Source organism: Marmota monax, unplaced genomic scaffold, assembly GCF_021218885.2.
Source record: "Marmota monax isolate L192 unplaced genomic scaffold, Marmota_monax_Labrador192_F-V1.1 WCK01_AAM20220418_F8-fsc00244, whole genome shotgun sequence".
Classification (NCBI taxonomy): domain Eukaryota; kingdom Metazoa; phylum Chordata; class Mammalia; order Rodentia; family Sciuridae; genus Marmota; species Marmota monax.
In genome coordinates, this window is record NW_026692962.1 from 338,715 (window position 1) to 365,479 (window position 26,765).

A 26,765-nucleotide genomic window follows, 5' to 3' on the forward strand; every position below is an offset into this window, starting at 1 on the left:
CAGTGTTTGAGTGCCCCTGCGTTCAATCCGAAGTACCCCTTCCCCACCAAAATGGTTTTATCTTCATGATGGAATGAGGTAGGTAACTTACTATTCCAATTTTATGGGTTAGAAAATAGACACAGAAAGGCTAGTAATTTGCTCAAGTTCCAACCAATAGTAAGTGGAGGGGCCAGGATGTAGATGCAGATGTTCTATCTCCAGAAGCCATGTTATTTATCACCTCATGATTTTCTGCAATGTAGACTGTGTCTATATTTTGCAGAATCTCAAACCTGTCAGTCAAGCCCAACCACCTCTCCTGATATTCTATCTATATATATAGTTAAGTGCTTACTTAAATGTATTTCCATCTCATTGTCCAGCAAATATTTTATATTAAAGAGAACACAAACTGAGCTCACTTGCCTCCTCCTACCCCTGGGAACATCCTGTACCTCTGTTTTAGAAAATGGAATCTCCTCATCCAGCCAGTGAAAGAGTCACAATTCTGGGAGTTATCTTTGGCTCCCCATTTTCTTCTCAACTTTTAATAACATTTGTTTTGCATATCCTGCCAATATCTTGCATGATTTTTCCTAGTTATCATTTTGGCTTTTGCAGAATACTCAATTTATTAAGTAAAAGTCCTTATTATTAAAAGTACCTCTTAACTGTTATTAACATTTGTTTTACGTATCCTACCGATGTCTTGAATTCGGCCTTTATGCCTATTGTCATTTACCTATGTCATTTCTCTCCTGAATTACTGAGTACAAGGAGTTCCAGTCTATGTATAAATCAAGTCAATGTTTGTGATTCATACATGCTTGGGTATATCTGATGAACTTGTAGGGAGGGCTCCAAAGATCCACTTAGAAAAATAAAGTCAATGGAGAAGCCTGGAGAGGAGGAAAGTTCAAATTAAGGGAAAGAAGAAATGATGAGCTTGGCCAAGAAAGAAACCAAGGTTTCAAGTTTTTGAAGGAAATGTATTTGTTCAGCAATAGCATGATGTTTCTCACTTACATCTGTGACTTACCATCTGGTGCATTATGCTATCATTGGAACTTTATATTGTTTTATTTATTTATTTTGTTCTAATTAGTTATACATGATAGTAGAATGCACTTGGACAAATCATACATAAGTGGAATATAACTTCTCATTCTTCTGGTTGTACATAATGTAGAATCACATTGGTCAGGCTGGAGATGTGGCACGCGCGGGGTGCTGGGTTCGATCCTTAGCACCACATAAAAATAAAATAAAGATGTTGTTCCACTGAAAACTAAAAAATAAATATTAAAAAATTTCTCTTTCTCTCTCTAAAAGAAAAAGGGTAGAACACCTCGTTTCTTGGGATACCAGCTATGGCCCCTTTCTCCCTCCTAGAAGTCTATGTTACCCCTTAAAAAAAAAAAAGAATCACATCAGTCATGTAGTCATATATACACATAGGGTAATAATGTCCAAATCATTCTTCTATCCTTCCTACCCCCAGACTCCTTTCCCTCCCTTTACTCCCTTTTGCTTAATCCTGAGTAACTCTATTCTTCCCTAGCCCCACATCCCCTCCATTGTGAATTAGTATCTGCATATCAGAGAAAACATTTGGTCTTTGTTTTTTGGGGTTTGACTTGTTTCACTTAGCATGATATTCTTCAGCTCCTTCCATTTACTGGCAAATGCCATAATTTCATTCTTCTTTAAGGCTAAGTAATATTCCATTGTGTATATAAACCACATTTTCTTTACCCATTTATCTGTTGAAGGGCATCTAAGTTGGTTTCATAGTTTAGCTATAGTGAATTGAGCTGCTATAAACATTGATGTGGCTGCATCACTATAGTATGCTGATTTTAAGTTTTTGGATATAAACTGAGGAGTGGGATAGCTGGGTTAAATGGTGGTTCCATTCCAAGTTTTATGAGGAATCTCCATACAGCTTTCCAGAGTTTGCAGTGCCACCAGCAATGTATGAGTGTACCTTTTTTCCTACATCCTCGCCAACATTTATTGTTGCTCATGTTCTTGATAATTGCCATTCTGACAGGAGTGAGATGAAATCTTAGAGTAGTTTTGATATTCATTTTCTAATTGCTAGAGATGTTGAACATTTTTTCATTTATTTGTTGACTGATATTTCTTCTTCTGTGAAGTGTCTGTTCAGATCCTTAGCCCATTTATTAATTGGGTTATTTTTTTTTTGATTGTTTTATAAATCTTGGCGATTAATGCTCTGGCTGAGGTGCATGTGGTAAAGATTTTCTCTCATTCTGTAGGCTCTCTCTTCATGTTATAGATTGTTTCCTTTGCTGAAAAGAAGCCTTTTAGTTTGACTCATACCATTTATTGATTCTTGATTTACTTCCTGTGCTTTAGGGGTCTTGTTAAGGAAGTCAGATCCTAAACTGACATAGTGAAGATTTGGGCCTACTTTTTCTTCTATTATGCGCATGGTCTCTGTTCTAGTGCCTAAGTCTTTGATCCACTTTGAGTTGAGTTTCAAACCTGGTGAGAAATAGGAGTTTAATTTCATTTGTTGCATATGGATTTCCAATTTTTCTCCAGTGAATGTTTTTGGCACTTTTGTCTAGAGACAACCCCACATAACACCTTTTTATTTTAAAGTGACGTTACAAACAACTCTAAATAGAGGTCAAAAAGTAAAATATCCCAAAACTATTTGCCCCCACAAAACAACCATTTCCATGGCTTGGTTAAATGAATTATTTTCAAGCGAAATGCATGATTTTATTTTCATTATGTTTAAATTCACAGTTCAGTTCATAAATAAAATGGGCATAAAGTTTCTTTTAATGTGTCATTTATTTTCAAGTTTTCAAGGAGGACCAAAGATAAACTGGATAATGTGCCAAGTTTTCTAAAACAAAGGTAGTGTTTTATAATTTTTTTTAAAAATCATAAAACAATAAATGTTAAAATAGTGTATAAGTAAATCATCTGTAGTCCAACCCTTCTAATGCTATTGTTTCATTGTATTTTCTTTCAGTCATCTTTTTGTTTTTGTTTCTTAGACAATAGCGTTTTAAATATATGTAATGCTTATGATATCTTTTTAAAAAAAGCTTAACATAGAACTTAATGCAGAAAGCATCATAGGAGGGCTGAAGGTGCAGCTCAGTGGTAAAACACTTGTCTAGCATGTATCCTGGGTGTACACACACACACACACAACATTAAGCATTATACTATCATGGTTAGGGGATGTCACATCTGGATTCCAATTCCAGATGCACTACTTATGCAATTTGTGGTTCATTTGAACTTCTCTAAGCTTCAGTATTATCATCTGAAAATGATTATACATGATTTAATATCAAGATAAGTGACAATGTGTGTGATGGGTTTATCATACTCTCTGGAACACAATAGGTAACAAAATAACATTATTACCAATCATCTTCTTTGCATATGCATTCGCATAATTTTCCTAGTTATCATTTTGACTTTTGCATAATGTTCAATTTATTAGATGACTTCTGACATTACACAGATAACCATTCCCTTATTTTTGTAATATGTTGTTTTGAAAACATACTCCATTGTTTCAATTTCCATTTCTTTGATTTCTGAGGTTATTTTAGCATGTTTGCTAGCTTAATTTACTCTTTTGTAAGTGATAGCCTTAATCCAATACTTTATTTGATAGCTGTGATTTCTTATAGATTTCTATATACTTTTGTACATGGTATGCAACTCATTATTATCTCATTTCTGGAAAATATTTTCTCTTATTTGCTGCTTACCTTTTTGTTTTAGTTTTTACATGGTTGAAAATGTTGATATTTTCTTTGCAATTTCTTCTGTTAGGTTTAAGCTTCCTCTTTTTGAAATGACTAGATAATATTATTTTCTATTATTTAATTTTTAGAATATTTAACTCTTTACTTACGCACCACTCTTTCTAGTATGGGAAAGAATTAATTGTTCCCTTTGCATTTCTAAGAACTTATCCTTATGGCATTTATTGAACAGTCCTCTCTTGTGTTTGAGAATTGCTTTCCATATTTTAAGTTTTCTGTTTGGTCATTTTAAAACCAACAATATTGTTCACTAAAGTCCTGTGATCTACTTTCATTACTATCTTATCTCAGATGTCCTAAATACTATCTTATCCTGTACTCTTTGTAACTCTGATTATGTAATATACAATCTTTCATGTGAAGAAAATATCAGTGCTCCAAAGGCTTTAAGTTTAAGTAAGCACTTTTAAGTTGTTGAGACTGGCTTTGAGCTCACAATCATCTTGCCTTGGCCTCCTACCTCAGTCCTTGCCTTAGTCCATTGGATTACAGGTGTGCACCACTGCAGTTGGCTGAAGGAAGAGCTTTTAATTTGCCTTCTTATCAATTAACTCCTTTCATTAACCTATTCATTGCTGACAGTCCATGCTTACTAATGAAAGGTAAGGGACTTCTCTGAAATCCTTACTTGGAGCTCAGAACTAACAGTAGTTTCTTCTCTATTCCAGAGTTCTTATATCACCCAAACACAGAAAGATGTTCTGAACACACTTAATAATTACAGGTTTGGGCCTTATTACTAATATTTTAATTAACAAAAGTAATTTGGAATGTGTAAGGAGTTGATTTCAGGAGCACATTTAAAAAAATCTTTTAGGGACTGTAGGTGTAGAGTATATGATTGGTAGAGTATATGCCTGGTAGGTATGAATGCCCACAGATTGGGCATTCATACCCATGTTCTTCCTCAGGATTATCATTTTTTTCACTTAAAATCTTTTCATCATTTTCTGTGCATAGCACCAGAAACCATCTAGATATGTGATTTCTCCTTTTAGAAACTTTCTGTGACTCTCATTGCTTGAAGAATAAAAGGACCACATTCTTTTTCAGTGGCTAATAAGGTCATTCACAACCTGGCTCATATCTTGTTAGCAGCCTCAACTGTACTTTCCTTGTCCAGCCACAGGGAGCTGTGTCCTGACCAAGCATCCCTGTTTGGGTTCACAAGGCTTCATCATTCAGAGATGGGGAAGCGAGAGGTAAAGCAGAAGGGGCAGGTGGTCCTGACCATGACCCCATCCCAAAGACCAACTGTAGGCAGTGGACCCCTGGATAACTTCATAGGATTATGAAGGGAAGAGCTGATTAAAATAACCCTCCTCTCCCTCCCCCTCCTGTAAAGGAATTTCAGTGGTATCACAGTCCTTGTGTCCTATCTACAGATCAAAGCATAGGTGAAAGTTTTGCAACTTTTGATTGCTGCAAAGATCTAGGGGAAAGAGTGACATTTGCCCTGGAGACACACATGGAAGGATTCAGGATTCATTATGAGGGCAAGCAGGCGGGCCACGTGCAGCCATTGGCTGTGGGGGTTAACTTAAAGATAACTCTTGTCTTGAGCAGCATGGTAGTATGTCTGGACCTGGGGAATTCTGGAGGAGGAGGAAGTTTCAAGGTGGAAAAGTTCTGGCCAAGAGAGTTAAAATGCTGAGATAGCGTTGAAACAGCTTGGTAAATTAGGGGCCTCTGTCAAATTTTGTTTATGCTTGTGTGTGTGATTGCAGTAGGTGCATGGCTAATACTCAGGCTAAAGATGCTTCAGTAACTAAAATCACTTTCGGACGAATGCCATAAAGGCAAGGATGAGGCCAAGTCCTTTGGGAAAACTTGACTGGGCAGACTATCAGAGAGCACCAAGGAAGGTTTCGCAATGTGTAGACAGGGCATGTGAGATAAGAATTCTGTCTGGACAGTGAATGATTTTTCTCTTAAGAGGAGGTGGGGCAAGGATGGACGGTTTGCTTTTATTTTATTTTTTTCCTTTCGAATCTTAAGGACAAGCAGTTTGCCCTCTAAGAATTCAAGTAATCATATCACTCATGCTATTATTATTTCTAAAACCTCATTCTTTTTCTTTATTTTTGTGCTGGAGAGTATATCTAGGACTAACATCTGCCAGGCATATACTCTACCAAGCATATACTTTACACCTACAGTCCCTAAGAGATTTTTTTTTAAATATGCTTCAGAAATTAATTCCTTACACATCCCAAATTACTTTTGTTAATTAAAATATTTCAATAAAGTATAATTCCTGTAATTTCTGTTTGCTTAAAGTCCTTTTATTAAAATTAGTCACAATTTAGAAGGAATGCATATGGTTTTTTATCTACTTTTATTTCCTATACATGCAAGTTAAATTTCACGAATGTCAGACAACTCTTCTCTTTATGCCATTAATTATATTATACAAAAATTGGCCAAGTTCTCTTTTGTCATTTTAATGGTCATAGGTAAAAAGAAAGAATGAAAGATCCTATTAAGTAGATTTAGTCTAAATTCTTGTTATAATTCTGCTTCTTTGGGGAATTAATGACTTGGCCTCCGATCCATTTACAAGTTCAAGGGTTCGGTTGTAGATCAGTGGTAAAGCAGTTCCCTAGCATTCATGAGGCCCTGGGTTCTATCCTCAGTACTATGGAGAGTTTTAACTCCCTACCAGACAAGTGTTTTTCCTTTTAATATATTTCATATTGGTGTCCATTGCCCTTTGGTTAAAGTCCAAATTTTTAGCCTAACTCACCAAGATCCTTCTTTGTCTCCTTTCATTTTCTACATGGACTACTTCAGATCCTGAACTAGCTTTTCTATTGTTTCCTAGCCCATGTGCATAACTGTTTCTTCAGCTTGGACTCCCTTTTTATGTTTCTTTCCTCCCAACTTCCCTTGCCACCTTGCTCACTCAGCAACCTGGCTACTTCCATCTGACTAACATCTATTCAACCTTCAAGTCTATACATGGATCCTTGAGGTTACCCTACTTACCCCTGGTACTGCTGAGCCTCACAAAATCTTCTTGGTGCTTTGTACTCTACCCTATGGTGGATCTTGCTTCCAGAAACTGACTGCTCATCTGCAGTCCTTTCCAGAATGTAAATTCCTTAAGAACAGGAGCTCTGCCTTATTCTCCATTGTAATCCTATCACCCAGCACAGTGCCAGGCAAATGGTAGACAAATATTTGCTGAATGAGAGCCGGGGTTGTAGCTCATTGGTAGAGCACTTGCCTGGCATGTGTGAGACACATGGTTGGATCCTCAGCACCATAAAAAACAAATGAATAAAATAAAGGTATTGTGTCATATACACAAGATTTTTTTTTAAAAATTTGATGTAAACAAAATGTATATTGATGTTATGTTAAATTAAACAAGTCTGGAGAAATATTTTACCTAAAAAATATGCACATATAATGTATTTTAAGATAAGCAGAAGTTATTTTTTGCATGTCACATTATTAATTTGGCTGTTATTCTACATCAACAAATAAAATTATATGTTAGGCATAATTGGAAGAATAACATAGACTTCTTACATGGGAGGCCTTGGTTTCCCCGAATAGGAATCAATATAATTATTGGCGTTGTTAGTAACAAGAACTACCATCAGGAATCTGTTCAATAATAACATAGTATTTTTGATTGGAAAAGTGGAAACCAAAGGTCTCCTGTTAGTTTGTTAAAAAGTTTGTTTTCTGTAAAAAGAAAAGAAATGGCAAATTTTTTGTTACTATACCAGAAAATATAGTGTTCCAAAGGTGCATCAAGGGTCACCATGGAAACTGCAGGGAATAACATTTGTGTTCCAAGCTTCTGGAACAGAACAAGAGAAGGAACATAGCCAGAACAAGGGAATTTAGGAATCCACTGAGAATGCTTGAATGGGGTTTTTGGCCCCATTATATCTGAAGAACCCGTCAGAGGCAATCAGAAATGAAAGATGACATTAACTTATAACCTGTGGAGTTGTCTTCAGTTGATTAAAAAAACCTTCTCTGTGAGTATATGTTATTGGACTTATTTTGTTAGCTAGGAGTAAGTTACTAATACCTAGATCCAAATAGGTGTACTCATTCGAGAATTGTGAAAATTAGATTTTGGAAATAGATTTGCATCTCTTAAATCTATGCTTTAATATTAATAACAAATATCTGTAATACTCTTGCATCTCAGCACCACAATATTATTAAATCCTGCTGTTATTCCTGTGAGTTAGAAATTGTTACAATCCCTATTTAATAACAGAGGAAGCTGAAAACCCCTGAAACTTGGGTTTGCACTTATAAATCCAGTTATCTTTCCCACGACTCCAGGCTATAAAGGAAGTGATTTATGTATCCAGCTGATTCACATAAATTCAACTGATGTGTGAGAACTGAGATATAAATTGCTGTGCTTGGTTTAAAAAACAACAACTATTAACTGTTATTATTTTCCTGATATAAATATGTAAAGATATGTATTATGGTGCATTTGGGACTGCATATTCAAACCTTGAGATTGCAATATGTATGTAACTCACTACTGATATTTCTTAGCAAGGTGATGGTGGTGGGGGTTGTCATAGTTGAGGAAATGGTGATGGTGGGTGAGGAGCAGTGCAGGATATTATTTTATATATTTTTGCAGAAAAAATTCCACTCTTTATTTCTTCTGTAGAGAGAATAGGAAAGGCAAATAAACAGATACATAAATTGTATGGAATAAAAAAAAATTCAATGAGTTGCTAGCCTATTTGAAAAAGGTAGCAAACTGGCTAATTATTGACTACTCTGGCCATGGGTGATCTGCTGGGTATGGAACCCAGGGCCTTGTGCATATGATTAAAATTTTTGTAGAAGCCAAATGCCAATAATAGCAGTGGCAGATAATGCAGTATCCTCTGTTGTTTCACTTTGAGCTTAAATTGTTTCAGTATGTTCTCTAAATATTTTGAAGAAAATATTTATAGATATTAGGCTTATGTGTTATTGTTTGAAATTTTATAACCTCAAAAATGTAAGAATTTATAGGCTAAATCATGTAATATAGATAAATTAAGAAAAAAATAAGAAAAGATTGTCAGGAGTGATGTACATGCCTGTAATTCTGGCACTTGGGAGGTGAAGGCAGGTGGATCACTGGAGTCCAGGGCTTTGAGGTCAGCCTGAGCAATGTAGTGACATCCTATCTCAAATCCCCGCACCCCATTAAAAACTACCAAAACCAAACCAAAATAACAACAAAAGAGATTGTTGGTATTAGAGCAAATCATGAATTATGGTCTTATTTCTACTATGAACTAGTTATGTGACTTTTTAACATCAATTACCTATTATGGACCTCAGTTTCTCCCCCCGCCCCGGCTTTTTCTTCTATTTTGCTACATAATCTTTCAAAATCCAATATTTCCTAGAAGTCCTGAGCACTCATCCACGGCCCTTCACCCGTATGCTCAGGCCCAGCCACTGCTTAATCCCTTGGGTGCCATGGAGTCTGTTGAAATCTTAACTAACCGATTTTCTGGTTCTTCTTTGAGTCTGGTTTGGAATTTTTAAACAGCATTAGTGTGATGTAGAGTATGGCTGGATTAGGTCAAGGTGTTAGCATATGGGCAGCTCTTTTTTTAAAAAATATTTTTAGTTGTAGATGGACACAATACCTTTATTTTGTTTAGTTTTTGTAATGTGCTGGGGATCAAATCCAGTGCCTCAGATGTGCTAGGCAAGTGCTTTACCACTGAGCCACAACCCCAGCCCATGGGCAGCTCTTTTATGAGCCACGCAATCCATATATTTTCAGTATTCTGGTTCTACTGTAATAACACACACAGACACACACATATACATACATAAAATTTATTTTTGTGGTGCTGCGGATTGAACACATATCCTCACCCATGCTAAGGCAAGTATTCTATCACTGAGGGATATTCCCAGCCCCTCTCTGTATTTTACTAAAAGCTGCCTTAAATTTAGTTTTTGTATTAGAGAAGGAATAAATTATCAAAATATTTAAACAACTTTAATTACACTCTTTCAAATTACTTAGCAGTATGAATTTCTACTGCTTCTTGTCATACTTAATATGAAATTAATTTCTAGAAAGAATTCAAATCACATATTTTGTATTTTCTTTTACTTGCTTAAACTTATCACTACTGAACAAGCATGTTTTAATGATGTATTCTAACAACAAATGATGATAATTTAAAAAGAAGAGAATATGTAAATCTCCTCGGTGTCTAGGGCTGAGCTCATTTTTCCTTGCCATCTTCCAGCAAGAGAGAATACATTTCTTTCTTTTCTTTTTTTTTCTTATAGCTAAACTTTTAGTTAAACTTAGTTTACTGCTTTTGCCCCCATTCAATTCTTCCATTAGTATGTTTTCTGATCTCAGAACTGGTCACACCAGGTCACCAGTGCCCTACATTCTGCTCTGGGACACACTTTATAAGAAATTGAACAAATTGGAGAAGAGACTGGGCTGGGACGTGAGGAGGCTTGAAGTCATATGACATAAGGAAGGTTGAAGACCATGGGGAAGTTAATCTGAGTATTTTAATGGAAAGGGTTAGTCAAGGGAGCCACATTGCATTTTTGAAAGGTTGTCTTGTGTAAGAGTAACTAGAACCCTTCAGGACAGCCTCAAGGGGAAGAATTAGGAGTTTGATAATTTGGAGCTGCTTCCTGTAGAGCTTCCTAAGGGGTTTGCAAGCACCCAAACATGGGCTACAGGATGTTCTAGGCAGTACTGGAACAATGGTTGCATTAAACTTACATGTTGTTGTTTTAAAACTCAAAAAACATTTTCTGTGCTTACCTGCTAAATTTCTACATGTAACATTTCCTTCTTTTTCTGCAGTTGAGCAACATCTTAAATCTCTTAGTACTTCTTTTACAAGTGATACACCTTATTGTAGCTTAAAATGAAACCCAGTTCCTTACATTTACATGAAGTTGGGTGGTTAGAAGTTTCTTCCATTATCTTTCTCCATAAGCTCTAAAAGCATGCCTTTATTATGAAACTACAACCAGTAGGAACTTTGACCTCATGATAATTGAGAGAATAATGTATTTTATGATCTCATTAGAACCTTGGCATGTATGTGTGCTGTGTGTGCACAATCTCATATTTTTCTTGTAGAATTTTTTTTTTTGTGCCAGTTACATTGAGATGATTTTGGTTTAGAGAGAATCTATCATACTGACATTTATTTTCCTTTAATGTAACATTAAAACAAATATTATTTATAGTGACTTGTTACTTTCAAAAATTTCATTATAATATTCATATTGTAAATATGCAAAAGAAAAAAAACAAGGTTTTCATTTTAGTTTATTTTAAGGACTTCTATTTCACAGGTCTCAATTCATTCATCATGACCAAAATTTCTAAGCAGGAAAATTATATGAAAGAAAATGCTTTCGGGGCTTGGGATGTGGCTCAAGTGGTAGTGTGCTCGCCTGGCATGCGTGAGGCACTGGGTTCGATCCTCAGCACCACATTAAAAAAAAAATAAAGATATTATGTCCACCTAAAACTAAAAAATAAATAAAATAAAAAAAAGAAAATGCTTTCGTAAATTAAATTAATTAAAGAAATACCAAGAGAGTATTCATTTAGAATTGGCTTCTCTGGAAGTGTAGATTTGGCATTCTTTTCATGAGACTATTTATGATATTAAAAATTTATGCACTCAATGAGAACTCCAGCTTTGTGTGTGTGTGTGTGTGTGTGTGTATGGAGTTGAAGATTGAACTTGAACCCAGGGCCTTGTGCATGCCAGGCAAATGTTCTATCATTGAGCTATACCCTGTTCCCAAATTCCATTTGTAATGCACTTTTCCTCAACATTCAGGTGAAAAATTCTTAGACAATTTAAGTGAATTTAGATTCTATAAGAATTTTAAAACAGCAACTTTGGAAATAGATTGCCATCACTGGATTTATTTAACTTTTTAAATAAAAAAATGTTAAGTTTGATTCATACACTTTGTTTTTCAAGATTTTCAATTAGAATTTTGTCAATAAAATCATATGAATTGGCCAACATGATTGTTGACACTAAGAATTGAAAGACTAAACATCAGGCAAAATATAACTAACAATTTGCACAACATGTTTGAGAGATGCTTTGTTCTTTAGAACTCTAGAGCCCTGGCTAGTTGATCGCACTTCAGCACTCATTGCAAATCATCTTTTCAGGCCTTTCACACTTTTAAAAACTTTTGAGATGCTCTGGTGCTCTGGTGATTCTTCGGGTTTACCTGGTTCTGGGCTTAAAGATTTGAATATCAGGGTGGGTTCTGTTTTTATCTTATAAGGACATGTTTGATTAGAATTTCTGAGAGTGTCTGAATATTTTTTCTGATATCAAAGTGTTTTTGTGCCGGTTTCTCTTTCGCAGACCAGCAAAGCATGGTAAGGGTCTGAGACCAGAGCTGAGCTTCACACCCTGGCCTCAGAGCTCTCCCTGTCAGTTGCTCTTCACTTCTGCGCCCCCTTCCTCTCCAGAGGTAAACAGCCTCTGCACTGGAAATGACTGGCACAAATTCCTTTCTGCTTCGGGAGAAAGCACTCAGAGCGCATGCTCTTCTGATAGTGAGTCTGTAGCACCATTTTCGTATGAAAAGGACTGCCCACTAATTAGGCATGTTCATTGGATACGCAGCATTAAAGTTGTTCAAAGAGTTTGAACAGCCTCGCAGGATCAAGTCAAGGGCGTCTTTGGGAGGAACCCTCCCCTCTCCGCAGCGCTTTAGCTGACAATTTCTTTTGTGTTAATTTCTCTTGTGGACGAGCCCCTTTCCCCTTCTCATCCTCCGCCCAGACTGGCCAAAGCTGTTAATTCCTCTCCCCCTCCCGGACCAGAGCAATACAAAGATTTAGCTTTTGTGATGATTTTGTGCTCATAGTGGCGCCCCAAGTAAGAGGACGTGGAGAACCGGATGGGAATGTTTTCCCCTCCAGTGAGAACAAAGCACAAGTTATATCAAAGTCAAGTATGTGTAAAGGAAGCGCTAGGAGATAGGGCTTCTTTTTGATTTGCTTTTTTATAAAGACGCAGACCCCTCAGTGTTGTGGATGGGGGTTGGTCGGAAGGTCAGCTAGAGGTAAGGTAGATGGTAGAGAAGATCTGGGCTTTAAGTATGTGTGTGTGTGTGTGTGTGTGTGTGTGTGTGTAAGCGCGCATGCAAGAGTTTAAAAGAACATGGGTAAGGAAAAGGAGAATGAAAGAAACAGGAAAATCTGCAGTGGAGAAGACAGTGGGTGCAGAAAAGGATAGGAGGCCAAGTCATCCTTGCCTTGAGGCCGCAAAAGCGCCCTTGGTGACATCCACTCTCAAATCCCACCGTTTCATTCATAAATTTCAGGCCTGGAGGCCCCGCCCGGCTCCCCTGAGCCGAGGGCTCAGTTTCCTGTACAGCAATTGGTGTACGGCAACAAAGCCTTAGCAACCGGCTCCTAGTGACCCGCAAGGCGCCTGGTAACAGGAGCGCAGGGCCGGCTCCGAGTAAGGAGCGGAGCTGTCCCTTTAAGGGATGGCCGCGGAGCCGTGAAAGTGGAGGGGGCTGAAGGAGGGCGGGGAGGAAGGTCTGGGGGCGGGCCGAGGGGGAGGAAGAGTTGCTGCTGAAAGGAGGTGGCAAAGGAGGAGCCGGAGCAGCTGCTGCCAGCCCGCGGGCACCGGAGTCCTGCCCGCTGCCGCACGAGTAGCCACGGGCGCGATCCTGGCCAGACGTCTCCTCCTCCATGATCACTTTGGGAGCCGGGGGAAGACTTTGCCCGGCCGTGAGAGCTGGTCTGCGTTTCCCAGGCGCGGCGGCGGAGCAGCAGCAGCAGCAGGATCCGAATCGGAGCGGCCACAGCCCGGGGCGTGTGCGCCCCGCGCGGAGCGGGCTCGGGTTCCCCACGGAATGTCCCCGGGGCGCCCGGCGCGCTGACCCCGCAGCCACCTCCGCTTTTGGCGCCTGCTGCCTCCCTCGGGCAGGCTCGGTGTTCGGGACTGCGAGCTTCCCGGCTCCTGGGCAGTGGGGAAGCCCCCGGGGGCGGGTGACCTCAGCTGGCCACGACCCAGCCCTCCCCCGAGCGTATCTCGCTTAAGATGGCAGCGGAGTCAGGGGAACTAATCGGGGCTTGCGAGTTCATGAAAGGTGAGGAGCAGCCGTCCCGCATCCTTCAACCCTTCCACCCCCCCCCCCCCCCAACTCTTCACTTCTTGCTCCTTTGTCCCAATCCCTGTCCAGGGCTTCTCCCGGGCCCCTCAGTGCCCTGCAGCTGTTGCGCGCGCTGTGGTCCCCGCTTGCTACTCTGCTTTCCCCGAGGACCCCTTGCTTCCGGCTTCTCTTTCTTGCGTCCTTCGTTCCCTCTGCAGCTCTCTGGTAATGGGACAGCGCCGGCTTCTGCCGGGTCTTTTCCACTTAGTAGCTGGTGGGGAACTTGCTCCTGTGAATCCTTTCGGTTGCCTTTACCGGGCCATGGCTGGCCTCCGTTTTCGGGACACCCCCAACCACACCCCCGATCTCTCCTGTCTTCCTCTTCTTGAAGTGCAGAACTGCAGGGAAGAGGCTCGCTTCTCTTCCCCTTACGCAGCTGCTGAGGTCTGAAGATTTCGGAACCAAACTTGCATCTCCAGTTTTGCGGGTACCCGCAGCTCCTGAAATAAGGGGGGTGCGGCGCGCTCTGCCCCTGGCTGAGGTTCTCCATCAGGTCCTCTTCTTGCCTTTCTTAACTATTATGCTATTGGGTCTGTGTCTGCTTTCTGGGAGAGATCAGGTTTCTGCAAGAATCCCACGTGTTAATGGGGTCTTTAAATTATGTGTAGCAGTTGTTATTTTTGAACTTTTGTGTATTATCACCATCCTTCGTCTCAGTTTCTTACTTCTCATATGTTTTCTTCTGTCTTTTAAACTTGTCTTTCAGATCGATTATATTTTGCTACTTTAAGGAATAGACCAAAAAGCACAGTAAATACCCACTATTTCTCCATCGATGAGGAGCTGGTCTATGAAAAGTAAGTTTCTATTGTTTTCCCCCACCTTTACCCCTTTCAACAGTTTAGCTTGTTGGCTCTTAGATAATGAGACACTATACACATTTATGGCAGTTTTATTCACTTCTTCCCTAATGGTGCAGGTAACAATATCAGGGTTTTTCTTTTCTTTTTTTGGCTCAGGTCTTTGGGAAGAATTACAGGGAAAAGTAACATTATTTGAACTTGTTCACATCTCAGTCCTTTTTAGACTTCTGTGTATATTAATTCTTTCTACCCACACAACAAACAATCACTATAGATTCCTGACACTGCCCAGGTAGGACCAGAAAGTCACATACTCTATCCTTGACGGACTTTGTAATTGGCCTGTGAATCAGTTGCCAAGTATTTATGGAGCACCCACAGGGTACAGGGCAGTTTGCATATTGTGCTTAAGCTTTGCAGTTTACAAGGTTTCTGTGAACTGTAAGTGGTTTTGTTTGTGTAGCTTGTTTTCAGAAAGTGGGACAACATGAGCTGCAGGGAGTTGTATCCAAGTTCTATGAGATTTTACCTGTATTACGGATTACTGATTGAGTTATTTTACTTAGGTTCCCTGAACTTCATGGTATTATTTTCTTTGCCTTTGAGGAAGGTTGTATAGGAGTGTTCTTTTACTTTCTTTGGTTACTTTTCATTCGTGGGTTAGGATTTGAAGAGTATAAGAATAGGAAACTGTCTTCTGTGACCATTGGTCTACAGAAAAAGATATTTTAATGCTTTAGGCTTAGTAAAAAATGAATTGAAAGGAGATAAATATTCAATAAAAGCAGTAGGCAATAAGGAATAAGAAGGCTGAATTGACTTGGTTAGGTACTTTTATTAAAAGTATCAGTACATCATCAGAGGAACCTATTGTATTCTAATTTAAACACTGAATTTCACTTTTTTGTTATCTTAACTGAATGTGCACTTGAATGAACATAGTTAAATGAGCCATAATAAGCTTCCTAGGACTTGTCTATTAAAAAAGATATTGGCAGTTCTGCCTCAGGATTTTTGGGTACCAGCAGAATGAGTGTTCTGGACCTTCAAGAGCTATCTTTTATTTGAGGGAAAACAGTCTTTAATTGTCACTTTGTCATAGGGGTTCTCGAAACTGATGTCTTCAGGACATTTCTCTTAGTGGTGCTGGGAGGAGGATGCTTCTTGAATGGCTGAAGTGAGAGTGGGAATGAAAGAGCCCTTTGCTATTGCTCATGAATGCCCAGAGTTGCTGAGGCAGAGAGGTTGAATCCCTGGTGTCAAATTACAGCTCTGCTCCTAGACAGCATGGAGTTCTGCACAGCCTTCTCCCTGACCCTGTGCACCTGGATGATGTCACTGCCAGCAATGTTTACTTAGTGGTCACTCTGTTGTTGGGCATTGTATAGCTTTTCTTTTGTGAGTTTAGGAGTTAGGGACCTCTTGTGAATCTGAGGGTAGGGACTTTGTATGTTCCACTATGTTCAGTTCTGCAGTGACTAACGTGCCAGAGGTTGTTAATATGTCATTGAACAAGCTCCAGTCATTGAAGTCTGAGTCACTTCTCTTGGGATTGCTAGGCGGTGGATCTAGCAGAAAATTACACTTAGCCAACTAAATGCAGTGTAAAATGGCTTTTGGATTCTAATGTTGATAGATGAGGATAATTTTTTTTTTTTGTGATTTTAATGTTGGTGTTTTATAATAGAGCTAGCTACAAATTATATTCCTTTTGGTACCTATTTTACCTTTTTTTCTGGTATCTTGTAAAGAAAGACTTGCTAGAGAGGCTATTTGGTTTATTTTGTGAGTTTGGATATCATTTGAAATGATGAGGTCCCACTCTGACAGAGTGTGTACTTGTCCTAGTCTGGACTTGCTCTCTCTTGTCACAGCAGTGGCTGTGGTTCTGATCATCCACAACCCATCTTTTTTTTTTTTTAATAATTTTTATTGTTGGTTATTCAAAACATTACATAGTTCTTGATATATCATATTTCACATTTTGATTCAAGAGGGGGGATAGTAGAGGATAGGAAAGGCAGCAGAATACAACAGACACTAGTATGGCAATATGTAAATCAGTGGATGTGTAACCGATGTGATTCTGCAATCTGTATACGGGGTAAAAATGGGAGTTCACAACCCATCTTTATCATTATCCCAACATATTACACTGTGCAAGGTGGTACAGAGAGCAAAACAAGGATGAATGCACATATTACCTTCAAGGAGCTCCAAGCCAAGAGGCGAGTAATAGGACTGCAGTTAGAGGTATAAAAAGAAAACTGCCCTGAGAGAGATAACCCCCATGCTAGGAGGCATTGACAGGAAGGTGGGTGCATTTGGTGGAGGGGTTCAGAAAAGGCTTTATGGTGGAGTTAAGGCTGGCTTAGAGGATGGACAGTGTTTTAACAGGCAGGAACATGAGAAGAGAAAGAGGAGAGCATGCAAGGATGAGGAGGGAGACTCAGGTCGTGTGCTCTGGGGGAACAGTCTGTCCTCCGCTTTGCCTGGTGTGTATACAGGACACATGGGGAGATGTGGAATATGAAACTGAGAGGTCAATTGGGGACAGCTTGAATGTCTGGGTGAGGAACCCTGGTGGAATACCATGGGACTCTCCTAAGAATTTTGGGCAGGTATGGTGTAACTGGATTCGTAAATAATAGCAAACATTTACTGAGTTTTTAAAAGTGTGCCAGATGCTGTTTTAGGTGCTCCACAACTATTAATTCATTTTGTTTTCACAACAATTTTATGAGGCAGGTGCTGTTGCCATCCTGTTGTACACTGATGAGAATAAAGGACAGAGAAGTTAGGTAACTTGCCCAAGATTACAGAAGTAGCAGAGCTAGTATTTGAATCAAAACCATATAGTTCCAGAGGACACATCTTCTCTCAAACCATTGGTATGACAGCATCATTACAGATTAGAGAGGGAGTGAGAGCCCACATGGAAAAATTCTGGGATATCCAAGGTGAAGAAACAAGTGCTTAAAATTAAGATGGTGACAGTGAGGATGGAAAGAAGGGGATCTGAACCATGTGACGTGGCAATATATTAGGTGGGCAGATTGATGGAAAGCTGAGGAAAAAGAGTCAAAGAAGTTTTTAAGAGCCTGGGTGGTGAGCCTACAGGTGCCACTAACTGAAACAAGAAGTAGGACAGCTTTGGTGAGACAATCAAGCATTCCATCTTGGTCAGATGGAATTGAAGAAATTTTAAGGAATAGTCACATCACCATTGAATATGGCATACATTTGAAGTATTTAAATTTGGGAGTTTCAAACTTGAGATCATAAAATCGTAAGAATGATGCAGTTTCTGGGGAGGGAAGGAAGATATCAAGGTCTATCTTGCGCAGGTAGAGCAAGGGAAGGAACTGGAAATAAGCAGCCAAGAGAGGTGGAAAACTCTGAAGGAGAGAGGGAGAAAGGAGAGAGGTACAGACACAGTGGAATCTATTCCTAAAGCTCTTCTCTGTGGAAGTGTGGACTGGGAGAGATTGTAAGCCTCTGGAAGGACATGTTGCAACATGGGTTCTGTCTGTGGAGAAAGTCCTGTGGGGGAGAGAGGTTTTGGTGGTCACATCATGATGTGTGTGTCCCTAAGGTAAAGAGTCTGTTTATATACACTAAAACACAGAGCCTTATATAGTTCTCTAAGTCTGTAATTATTTGCTGAATGTTTTAAAAAAAACGCTGCCTTTTTGGCTAAATTATCGTCTTAGAAACTATTAAGTGGGCTCTTTACATATTTAGGCTGCATTTGCTCTGGACATAGCTGTGTTTCGTGCAGATGTTTATTTAGTTATAAAGGAATGATAGCACTCTAATTGACATGGCAACCTTCTAAGAAGCCAGTAGAGTAACTAACAAAGCAGCTTCATGAGGAAAGTCTATTAGAATGAAAGTTTTAATTTTCTGCTTGATTTTAAACAGGATTTACCTCATTATTATAAAAGTTTTAATAGTTTAATAAAATGTGGATAATAAAAAAATCATATTTTGTCCCCAGGTTATGCTTTCACAAGTTAAAGTTAAAACAGTATAGGTTAACAAACTTTGATACAAAAATAGTTCCATAAAAAGAGACTCTTTCAAAGAAGATTTATCTGTGTTTGGTTAAGCTACAAAAAATGCACAACTCTTCAGAAAGGCTAAATCTTTGATGTTGGAATTGGGCCCTGTAATCCAAATACAGGCTTACTTTTAATAATGTGGCTCACTTTATTTTTTATTTTGGCCCAAGAATTATTGAAATTAAATATGTTAATTGTTACAACCTTTGTGTACCCCTCCTAATGGTCATCTCTGGTGTGGGGTAGGTGTTAATGTCATGGAAAGCCAGTTTGCTGTGAAGGGTAGGGACTGGGGTCATCATTTTCAGCCTTGTCAATTTCATTTATTCTCTCTCTGGGTTTGCAAAGGAAAGGAATTCAAAGTGCAGAAAAGAACTCTTCATGGAGCTACTCTGGGAACTGGATTTTAAGGAGTTTCTAAAGTGACTCCAAGAAATTCACCAAGTATTGTAGCATGTCAAGAATGAACAACTTCTAATGAGGACTAAATAGATAAATGAAAGATTAAATAATCAATTTTCATTTAAACTTTATTAAAGCAGTCTGGTATAACTACATCCAGAAATAATTTTTTTTTTTTTGTAACAGGGATTGAACCCAGGGGTGCTTAACCACTGTTCCACATCCACAGCCCTTTTAATATTTTATTTTGAGACAGGGTCTTGCCAAGTTGCTTAGGACCTTACTAAGTTGCTGAGGCTGGTCTTGAACTCGTGATTCTCCTGCTTCAATCTTCTGGGATTATAGGCATGCACCACTGTGCGTGGCCATCCAGGGATTTTGGATAAATAATTAAAAAAAGAACAATTTCTTCCTTCCTTTCTTTTTCTTTTCTTTTTTTAACTTTCTTTTCTTTTTGGTACCAGGGATTGAATCCATGGTCAATTAACCACTGAGCCAGTTTCAGCCCTTTTTATTTTTCAAAAACTTTTGAGATAGGGTCTTGCTGAGTTGCTTAGGGCATTGCTAAGTTGCTGAGGCTGGCTTTGAACTTGTAGTCATGCTACCTCAGCCTCCCGATCTGCTGGGATTATAAGTTTATGCCTCAGCACCTGGCTAAGAATGATTTCTTTTATCTCATCCATTGCATAGGTTTGAGTTAAAATGTGATTGTAAGGCATCTTTGAGTAAAGTGTAGGAAAACTTCTCTTGCCTGGAAATACTCGTAGGAATGAATATTTAGGTTATATGTAAGTGAGAAGAGAACCATCTGATTTTTCCATTTTAATTTAAAGTTTAACAGGTAGCAGGACAATCTAATGGGAAGTTGGATGTCATTGAAGTTCATATACACATACACATACATGATCTTATAGAGGTGTAGGATCATCATTTATTACCTCAGTTCTTATTATGAATTGCTGTGATATAGGAAGAAGGGGAGATTTGGTTGGATTCAGGACAAATTTCACCATGGGTACTGTTTCAGCCAGGTACTGTTAGCATCACCTCTTTACAAATGAGCAAACTGAGGCCCAGAGAGAGTAAGTCTATTTTCCAATCACTGAGGTAGTAAGTGGCAGAGCTGGAGTTCAGTCTACAGGATGACTGCCCTGGAGTCCGTGTTCATGGGCTTCCAGCAAGTTCCCAGCTGTCCTGCACCTTCCTTCCTTCCTTCCTTCCATCCTAACCTTCTAAAATTAACCAGGCTGAGGTAGCATGACTACAAGTTCGAAGCCAGCCTCAGCAACTTAGCAATGCCCTAAGCAATGCCCTAATTTGGGAGATGATAGCTTTAGAGAGAAGTGTGCCCCTGACAGCATGTGCACAAGCTATATCTCAGTCATTCCCAAGATATATCTTGGTAATTAAAAGTTTTTTTTTGTTTGTAATTCCTTTTTTGTACATATAATTTTGTTTTTTTCTCCTTTCAGTGCACTGCCAAGAAGAGAGGGGAAAAAAATTGAGTTAGTTATTATTGAATATTAGCAGAACATGTGAAAACAAAAGAAGCCCAGTTTTATAAGCCTGTGAGATCTGCTTTTGTAGGCTATCTGGTGATCTGTTCTTGCTTCTTAACTGGTATAACTGAAGATATAAGGATTCCTCTTAAGAGTCTAGAAAACTGGTTTTTAAAAGATGGTAGGTTTGTACTATCTTCCTTCCTTCCATCCTCACCTTATAAAATTAACCCAGTATTGTTCAGGCCTACTTTTTGTATCTTCTGTTCTTAACAACTGAGTTTTAGGCATGTACTTGTGTATGTATATACCTATTTATATATTATGAGGAAGTAGAGTTATCTGTATACATTCACAATCATTTTTTTCTCTTCATTCTGTTAGGGATTGAACCCAGGGTCTTGTGTATTTTAGGCAAGCACTTTACCACTGAACTATATTCCTAACCCTCAATTCTTTTTTTTTTTTTGAATTTTTTAATATATATATATTTTTTTAGTTTTTGGTGGACACAACATTTTTTTTTTTTTAAATGTGGTGCTGAGGATCGAACCCAGTGCCCTGCGTATGCCAGGCGAGCATGCTACCGCTTGAGCTGCATCCCCAGTCCCCCCCTTTTTTTAAAATATTTTTTTAGTTGTTGATGGACCTTTATTTTATTTATTTTTGTGTGGTGATGAGAATTGAAACCAGTGCCTTACACATGCTAGGCAGGCGCTCGGTCACTGAGCTATAACCCTAGCCCTCAATTCTTAATTCTTTGATCCACTAGAGGGAAGTTTTATTTTCTAGATATTGATTTATTTAAATATAATAATATTGATTTATTTTAATACTCTCTGTGTTGACCTCTTGGGCATTCATGATATGTAGCCAGTCTGTAATCTTCATAATGATAAATTGTTCAGTTTTTTCAGCCAGAGAGAGTGATCCAAGTGGGCTGCACCAGCCCAGTGGGAGCTGTCTGCCTCCAAGTGTTTTCTGTGCCAGGTCACCACAGGGCGGCTTCATTATTTTGTTTGAAGTAGATTCCTAAGACATCAGATGTTCTCATTTGTAAGTTCATAAACACATTCCTAAGGCCAAAGTAAATGACTTTTACTTAGCCACAGCTCAAAACACCTTTGTGTTAAAAAAGGAAAAAAAGAAAAGATTCAACATATTTTTATGGGACAAGTTCAGCATTGAAACTTCTGATTGAAAATTGGCATACACAAAACTAATATTTAGATGGGATAGATTTTCATGCAGAACTGTGCTAATGCTTTGGAGATGCACGTGTAAATAAAGCAGGAAGTAGACATGTAGTTTGTAGAGCAATATATGCCCAGAGCTGTAGATATATATGTTAGGAGTCCAAGAAAGGAAGACCTGGGCATTAAAGATTTCACAGAGTGGTGTTTGAATCAGTGGTTCAAGGGTGTGTAAAAAGCAAAGAGGACATTTTATGATCTCTGTGAGGACCAGTAGGACCAGTTTCTGCTCACTATTGTATCCATTTGCCTAGCACAGTGCTAACCATAGACGATGGTGCTCAAGAAATTCAAGTGAGTGAAGGATTATGAAAGGAAGGAAAGGGAAGAAGAGCTTTCAGGCAGAGTCATGAGAAAAGGCATAAGAATGTGTATTTGGAAATAGCAAGATTCTGTTAGGTGAGGTGTAGTATTTAAATAGAGAGAAGTTGCAGGTTAAGGATGGGCTGGATCCGAGGGGAACCCTTTGAGTATCAGTCAGTTTTGCTTACATATGAGTGGCAGGGACTGATCAGGGCTCTGCATGGGACCAGTACTGCCATGGCTGGCAGGTGGTTATTAGTGAGGCTGTGGCAGGATTGGAGTTTGGTTGTAGCAATAAGAACAGAAAGGCCACATGGGGAGAAAAGCTAGAAACCATAGATTGATTAGATTTAGGACTGACTAGATGAGGGTGGGAAGGAGGAAGTGGAGGTGAGTATAAAGTTTCTGGCTTGTGTGCTGGGGAGAAAGTGACAGGTTTAAGTAGGTGAAGTATAAATCAGGAAGAGGAACTATACCTATTTGCTGTTCCGTTTTGTTGGATGGGAAACAGGAAGTCAAAAGTGGGGGTCATTATAATAAAGTCTTTATCTTTTGTAATTTTTTTAAAAGAGTATATTCTTTTCTTTTATATATAGTTTCTTTTTTTATTTATTTTTATGTGGTGCTGAGATCGAACCCAGGGCCTCACACGTGCAAGGTGAGCGCTCTGCCACTGAGCCACAACCCCAGCCCCTTTTGTGATCTTTAAGTAGCAAATAGACAATGCCTGCCCTGGATATTTAGATATTTACTTATTTTAAATCTGGGGAGGTAGACAGGATAGCTGACCTCAAGTTCCTTTCTGGCTTGTTGATTAATTGGGCTTTCTACACTTAATTGTGGAATCCATTTTTTAAAATAATTTTTTTTGTAAGTTTTTAGTTTCAATTTACTTAAAGAAAAAGTTTTTTTTTTTTTTTTTTTTGTTTAACCAAAACTTTCGGGACCACCAAAGAATTATATGTTGAATAAGATCCATCAAAAATATTGCTCCATTTGTAGAAAGTACATAATATTTCTAATCCTTGAGAATTTAGAAACATCTGTTAAATGTTCGTATTTATTTATAAAGGGAATTCCTTTATAAGAAAAGTTTGTGTGAACGTTTTTTAAATGAAATGATTCTTTTTTATTAATTTATTAATTTTATCTTAACCATGTTCACATCCTATTGATGAATCAAAGAATTTGCATCCAAGAATTTGCCAGTTTGGGCTTCTTTTGTTATTAATTTCCTTTTGGAACCAGAAAAGGTGATTTGTTTCAAATTTGGTCTTCTTGATCAATATGTTCTAGTAAAACACTTATTTACCTTTGCCTGGAATGTGATTTCAGCAAGCCAACTTCTACAGATGGAATTGATATTACTTTTTTTTTTTTTTTTGGTGGTGTTGGGAATCAAACTTGGAGCCTCAGGAATGCTAAGGCAGGGGCTCTATCACTGAGCTCATACCCAGCCTTGAAAATTACATTTGAAGTTTGAGAGCTTTAGACCTTTCTAAAGTGAATATGTTTTTTTTTTTCCCCTTCTATTTAAAAAAAAAATTTTTGTAGTTGTATACGGACAGCAGGGCTTTATTTTATTTTTTTATATTTTTATGTGGTGCTGAGGATTTAACCCAGTGCCTCATGCATGCTAGGCAAGTGATCTGCCATTGTGCTATAGCCCCAGTCCCTGTTTTATCCTTCTTAAAGAATTTACCTGTCATGATTTAGTTGTCTTTTCTGTATTATTCAGACTCTATCATTAAGAATACATTGACTAACCAATTTCATTGTAATTCAGTTTTAGGGGTTTCAAAGGAATAAAGGGCTCTTTGCTGATGTGCCAGATGGCTCCAGTTTGCTAAACATCTTGTCTCTCTGAATGGTTTTAATCTATTTGGTCAGTTTTTTATTGATGATTTACTTCTATGAGTTCAGCACTCTCTTGGTGCTGCTTGCTGTTGAGTTAGCTTTCTATGTTGCTTTGAACGTCCCAGCCACTATCCTCTGTTTCCACCCTGTGATCTGCTGATGATTCTCACACACCATAGGTGTAGAAACCAAATATCATTTTATTAACATTGGGTATGAAATAAGACTAAATACACTGAGACTGGCACTCGCTTAAAAACATAGCTAAAGGGCATGCATGTTTTGTGTGGCTGGCTTTAGAGAAAACAATCCGACTTTGTTTTTGACCTACTTATGATTCAAATTCACTTATATTTCAGATTAGTGAGATTTCTAAATTGGGATCCTTGAATAACTCATTTCTTATTTTATACATTTCTCCATGTTTTAAGGGAGTATGGAATCAATACAGCATCTTCATTAGTCCCAGTAGTCAAATTATTGATTCTCAGCAGCAGAATTAATCAGCAATGTTAAAAATATTTTTAAGTGTTTTGGTAAGTGTGAGAAAAAGAAGGCAGCATACAAGGTCTCTTCTGGGAAGCTGGATGTGGTGGACTTGTGATGCAGTGCCTTCCTATTCTGCTGGACCCTTTCACTAGTGCCATGCTGTGCATGTCCCACAGGACCTAGTGGGAGACTGTCTGCAGCTCTAGAAAACCCAAAACCAAAGGCTTAAGGTGATTTGAGCTCAGTAAAACTCTTAGACATAATTGAAGGGACTCTTAAGAAAAATAGGAGTTGGGGGTGATGAATCATTGGGATGAGTCTTTCTGGATTGGGTTACTTTCTGCATCAGACCCCCTTTGGAACAAGCCAGCAATGAAGATGTGACCCCAGGGAGAGGACTGGGGAGGTATCTAACTTTTCTGCATATGAGAGGGATGGATGATCTGGATATTCTATTCTCAGTCCTTTACAGCCTCTTCCTGTTTAGGTCTTCTTTGAAGGTCACTTTTGGCTCTTTCATCTAGGTTTGTACCCAAAGTTTATAAAATGTGATATGTAATGCCCTTCCTCACATTAAACTGGTGTGTACAGTTTCCAGCAATTAGAATGGAAGAAGGAAGTATTTTTACAAATGAACCAACCATGTCACAATCTTTCATTTTATTGACTCAGTCTTCTCTGTGCCAGGTGCTAGGGATAGGATAGTGAACAAATTTTAACCCAGCCTCTTCTCATGGCGTTTTTAAGTTTATAAGTTCATAGGGAAGACATTAGTAAAATATCCTGCTATTCTTTGAAAGCCCACAACAAGGGACCCTGTGGGGTATGTGTGGAAGGAGCAAGGTCCAGGAGGAAGAGGGGATGGGATGGGGATCAGAAAAGCATTACTTGAGGAAGTGTGTTTGGAGCTGAGATCTAAAGGATGAATAGGTAATTACTAGGCCAGGCATGTGCTAAAGGCCCGAGGGCAGGAACTAACAAGTAAATTCCCATGACTGAAGCTTACTAGGGACATAGTGTGAATTGAGGCCTCAAAGAGATATGGTAGGGACACCAGGGGTCTAGAAGGCAAGGTCAAGTGTTTTGGTTTTAATTCCAAGTGCTTAGTAGGTAAGTCATTGCCACAGGTTTTAGAGTCAGTATTTCCCTTTCAGACCTTAACTGCTGTATGAAATGTGGGGATTAGCCTTTTATGTACTGGGGGTCAATCATCACTCTTTTTTCTGCCTGAGCAAAACATATATTGTCTGCAGAGCCCTCTTGCCTTCAGCACCTGCCTTTGAATAATCAGGTTACTTAACTCTGGTTGAGAATATTCCTGTGGGAGTGAATTTTAATCTTGCTGGTACATTCCTGAAGAAGTTCCTTCATTTACATTAATCTGAGTCTTGAAGGGGATTTTTATTAATTAACTTGCTCCAAATAGGGAAGTCACAGAATTACAGACCTGGATGTTGGAAGGTTCCTCGGTACCATCTGTTTTCTTGCTTGGCTCCATGGCAGAGTGGCAGCATGAACCCATTTTACAGATGCAGCTGCTGAAGGCTTGCATGATCCTGCTGTGTCTGGGGGTAAGAAGGTGCTAAGTGGAGAGAGCTTCCTTACACTCAGGATCTTGTGCCTGGACCTTCCTAAAACCTAGGTGATGCATCAAGGAACAGGAGAGAGAGTCAATAAAGAGGTTCCTCTCCTTCCTTTATAATTTCAACAAACGTCAAACATTAAGCAGCTGAATACATACTAGTGATGTCACATTTCTAATATATAAGACTGCTTTCTATTCTATGGGTTTGTTCCCCAGCTATCCAGAAAGCATGGTGAATTTCAGGGAGAAAGCTGTGTTCTCCCTTTCCTGGGGAGATATTCTGAGGGAAGTTCCCCCTCTACCCAGATCTAACATATTGAGAGGACAGATGGCATCAAATAGGGTGAGTAGTCTTGAGGAGCATTGGACCTGTTGCATTTATTTCTCCTGAATGGTAACTGCAGTGACAGAACCTCTCATACATACTTATGCATAAATAAGCTAGAAGTAGGATACATGGTATGACTTGAATAGTGGGAAGAGCTTTAGAAGCCATCTAATTCA

General features: G+C 38.8%; 1 protein-coding gene across 4 annotated transcripts in view; it reads left to right on the forward strand.

Moving 5' to 3' along the window:
• Positions 1–13,801: 13,801 nt before the first annotated feature.
• The window catches only part of Cdc14a (cell division cycle 14A), a 161,075-nt gene continuing 148,111 nt past the window's right edge, over positions 13,802–26,765 (forward strand). For all 4 annotated transcript variants that reach the window (XM_046452334.2, XM_046452335.2, XM_058581971.1 and 1 more), the window contains exons 1-2: positions 13,802–13,943; positions 14,713–14,803. In XM_046452334.2, coding sequence (XP_046308290.1) covers positions 13,895–13,943; positions 14,713–14,803 — 140 coding nt within the window. In that variant the 5' untranslated portion in view covers positions 13,802–13,894. The remainder of the gene's footprint in view (positions 13,944–14,712; positions 14,804–26,765) is intronic.